General features: G+C 38.5%; 1 protein-coding gene across 1 annotated transcript; it reads right to left on the bottom strand.

Moving 5' to 3' along the window:
• Positions 1-1,222: 1,222 nt before the first annotated feature.
• On the bottom strand, positions 1,223-4,106 carry LOC137657897 (WD repeat-containing protein 36). Its single transcript, XM_068392528.1, has one exon. It carries the CDS (start codon positions 4,026-4,028, stop codon positions 1,332-1,334), a length of 2,697 nt encoding a protein of 898 aa, XP_068248629.1. The 5' UTR covers positions 4,029-4,106; the 3' UTR covers positions 1,223-1,331.
• Between the last annotated feature and the right edge of the window lie 309 nt (positions 4,107-4,415).

Genomic DNA, 4,415 nt, shown 5'->3' on the forward strand with positions numbered 1-4,415 from the left:
GGAGCTGCCAATGCTATGGGAGGCAACGCCACCTCTCGAACCCCGAATTTTTTTTAAACAGAACCACGGTCTACACTACCACTCGACGGTCTCTCGAAAGGGACCGATCGAGCGGGAGCTTCGGAGGAGGTTTGAGCAACGTAAGAAGAGTCCTTGGGATTTTCTCCTTTCAAAGAAACCTTCGAAGGAGAAATATCCCGTCGAGAAAACCTCTCCCACTGGGAGGTAGACCACTCCCTACACTCACCACCTTATTACCACTATCACAAGGTCGGCCTCTACTACAGTAAGGGCAAAGGGTGTGAGGGTCTGTCTCGACCGCCGACATGAATGTTCCGCAGGAGCGGTCGGGTAATCCAGGACAGGTGCGCATAATCGCAGAGGCCAACTTCACACTCACACCTGTCAAAGAAAAAGCAAAGTGAGCTCAAGCACAGGTGTGTGTGATGGGGGGGGGGGGGGGTAGCAAGCTACCCTCCCCTACCCCAGTTAACTATGGGGTAGTAAACCCTCGTTAAAATTCTAATGGCTCGTCATTTCAGCTACGCCGAAAGTAATACCCTATTAAATAGCGTGGTTTGTATGTCAGTTACAGAACAAACCAGATTTAATTGAATTCTATTCAATCGAACTGAATGACCTAACCCTTGGCTAATGTAGTAGCCATTGCTGCATTAGTAAAATAAGAGGTTTGTGAATTGTTTTACTAAGATAACTAGTATAATAATAAATAAAGACAAGTACTGTAATTACTGTATTTTCCCATCTTACAGGTCTAAATTTTCTTCTCTTGAAATGATTGATAATAAAAAATGAAAAGAAAAAGCATGTAATAATGATAATAACCTGTGAATGAAAACATTGAAAAAATCATCAAGGTGGCTTGTACGGGTCACTCATGCTATCTAAATGCACCATTAATAAGGAAAATGAAAATTTATACACAGTAGTTTGACTCAATTGGGTTACACTTTAGTAAGCAAACATGCCTGATTCTTAATGAAAAAGACATGTTGATTTAACCTAGTTATAATTAATGTTGATAACTTGTATATCTTTTCAATACTGTACTGTACTTTACTAAAGCTTTACAGCAATTATAAAACAGGTCACAATGACACCTATCTAATGAATCTTTTGTTAAACCCACAGTGCTATTGTGTACTTATTCATAAATAATGTAAAAAGTACAGTAATCAGAGGTGATACAATAACACAAAAATTACAGACTTTTTTTTTTAATAAATTCAAAATTTAACAAAAATACTGTATAACATCATGAGATAATTATTCTTATATAAGCTACTATGATAGAAAGCAAAAATAACACATTAGTAGTTTACGAGGGCTGCATTTTTCAAATACGACACTAAACACATGGTTTGGTTAAAAGTATCACTCAACTCGTGCCATGAATTTCCTTGAACAATAGACAACTTTTCACATTTATCATTAACATCTGTTTCTTTAATTACAAACTCGGCATGTCGTTTCAAGAAAAGGGACAAGTACCCTTGCACTGCTTCAAAGTAGCACTGTTTTTTCAAAGCATACTCAAGCATATCAAGAAACTTAACTAACAAATCAACTGAACCACCAGTATCTGGATCTAGTCCTCGAATTTCTACATCAATGCTTGAGGGACCCATTTCCATTAACATTTTCAAGGCATCTTCAAAACTTCCATTTTTCAAGTGTTTTCCAAAAGTAGTCAAAATTTCAAAAGAAAATGCTGTCTTCACTTTAGAAGTTTCTTCTTGTTTTTCTTCCACTGGAGCCGCAAACTTGAATTCTAAACCTGGAACAGTTGGTAAAAAGAAGGGAGCAGATTTTGGTACTTTTGGAGGCTCAACTGGTTTATTTCTTTTCTTAATGACATCAATACTGAGTAAGTTTAGCCATCTTGATGTTGGTATTTTAGCAAGAGTAATAAGTTCTTCTGAAATCTGTTCTGGAGATTTGTATTCGTCATCCTCCAAATCTAAGTCCACAAGTCCTATTTCCTCTATTTCGTCTCCTTCTTTTGAGGCCATCTGAGCAGCATCAGCAGCAGTAGAAGGCAAAGATATCACCGATGGTTTAAAATTCTCCTCAATTGGACGAAGTGAGAGATGATGAAAGCATCCCTGATTGGACCATAAGTACACTCCAAGATGATCGGTATGCAGAGTAGCAAGAAAATCTCCAACAGGAGACATTGCAATTGATAAAGGTGGAACAGGTACACTAAAACAATCTACACATGCACCAGAAGGTATATCCCAAGTTCTGACAGTTTTATCAAGAGAAGCACTTATAAGCCATCGAGAATCTGGGCTAAAAGTAACATCTGTTACTTGAGTATTATGCCCATATAATTGTCTGACAATTTTCTTGGTGTCTACATCAACCACATATATGATAGAATTTTCAAGAATAACACCCAAAAGGCCCGAGTCCCGATGCAATGTCATTTTTGATACAGCCTCTCCCATTTCTAATTTTTTCAGGCCTTTACAGGTTTTAAATCTCCACCATCTTAATTCACCATCTTGACCACCAGATATAACACAATGATTTAATCCATCAACAACTACAGCACGTACACTTCCTTTATGAGCTGTTGGATTCCCAAATGTTCCACGATGAATTCCAGACTGCATGTTAAATTTATCCATGTGCCCAGAATCATAACCAATTATAACAAAATTACCGCAAATAGATATGTCTAAACACGTTGCAATAGAATTTTCAAAGTCTCCTTTTTTAAAACGATCATGTTCAAGTCTATGTTCTCCCATTTTTTGGAAGCGACTAGACCACGTTGTAACAAATGATTTCCCTCTGTGAATTGCTGCCACATTATCCCATGAACTTTCCCTTGCAGCTTCTGATGTGAAACTCAGAATTGCTGGCATTTTCCTTATATCTATAACACCTTTCTTCTTCTTACCACTTTTATGGTTATATGTAGCCCTTCCTAAGCTACGATCCAATTTCTCATTGGCTGTAGAAAACATCCGCATAGAGGAATCTTCACCAGCTGTCATGATGGTATCTCCAAGGCTACCATGAAATCTTACATACAAAGGAGGTTCTGCATGACCTTCTTTCCTTTTTAGTAACCTCGCACCCCCATCCGGGAGATCAAAAATCCACATTTTGAGAGTGTTATCAGGGGATGATGTAACCATTAATGGTTCACTTGGCAAACACTTCAGACCCGTGACAGATGCTGCATGAGCATCCCGAACTTGTGATAACAGCCGTCGTTCCTTGAGATCCCAAAGAGCTATGTGTCCTAATTCACTACCGGTAGCCATCACGGGAAAACCATCCGTGCGAAACCCAATTCCTGTAACTTTTCCCCATTCTTGCTTGAATTCCACAACAGTTTCATCAAACTTGAGATTATGCAAAATAATTCGACCATTTTCTAATCCAATTGCCATAACATCAAGGGCTGGTGCTTGTTCTAGAACAGCTACCCCAGCATCCCACCCCTCAAATGAATAAATCATTTTACATGTATTTATGTTCCACAATTGTAATTTACCCTGTTTACTACCCAATAACACTTTATTAAGGTATGTTGCTGGATGAGAGATTACCGAGACTTCAAAGGAACTCTTCTGAAATTCCATTTCCAAAATAAGAGTTTCTAATTTTATGTCCCAAACACACATCTTATTCGATTTGTCGACAGCAATGAGATGCGGCCCGAAAGGTAGAAGTAGGTGAACATCTTGTTTGTGGCCAATGTAAGTATGTTTCAGCTCCGTCCCTCGACGCCATGCATATATAACCTTGTTACAAGACGTATAAATGTGATAAGCATCGGCACCTAATGCCACAATGGGGTTAGCATGCGGATTGCCGACACTCAAGAGCCCAAGTTTCAAGGAGCCATAGGTATGAAAGGTATTACCCACGGCCGTGACAATTAGGTTTTCCTTTCTACGTTTAATGTATCTTACCACTAAAGGCAGTTTGTTGCTCACTAACCCCACAGCTCTGTATGGGCTAAATATTCTACTTCCTTCGGGCATGTTGACGAACTGATTAGGACCACAGACACATTTAGGAATCGACGGTCTGCTCCTCTTCTTCTTCTTCTTCTTCGTTGTTTACATTCACTTCAGTTCACTTGTTGGGCGGAGGGATTCGCCTTTCTATCGGCACCTCCTTGGTTTTCTTCTTAATTCTACTTTTATTTTCTTCTATCTTTTTTCCCCATCTGATAAATATATTCTTTTCTTTTCTCTATTCCTTCTTTCTTAAACAGCACATTTCCTATTATCTTCTTCTTTTCTTCTTCGTACGGCTGCTGTAATTCTATTATTTTCATTCATTGTTTAGAACTAAGTATGGGTAATACATCTTTGGATAAGTTGTACACAGTACTTTATTCTGATAACGTCGTTTATTTTTTTACC

The sequence above is a fragment of the Palaemon carinicauda genome, chromosome 18 (assembly GCF_036898095.1).
Source record: "Palaemon carinicauda isolate YSFRI2023 chromosome 18, ASM3689809v2, whole genome shotgun sequence".
NCBI lineage: Eukaryota > Metazoa > Arthropoda > Malacostraca > Decapoda > Palaemonidae > Palaemon > Palaemon carinicauda.

What these genes read in the sequence shown, in the direction of transcription:
- LOC137657897 (XM_068392528.1), bottom strand. Translation starts at nt 4,028, where the DNA reads ATGCCCGAAGGAAGTAGAATATTTAGCCCATACAGAGCTGTGGGGTTA.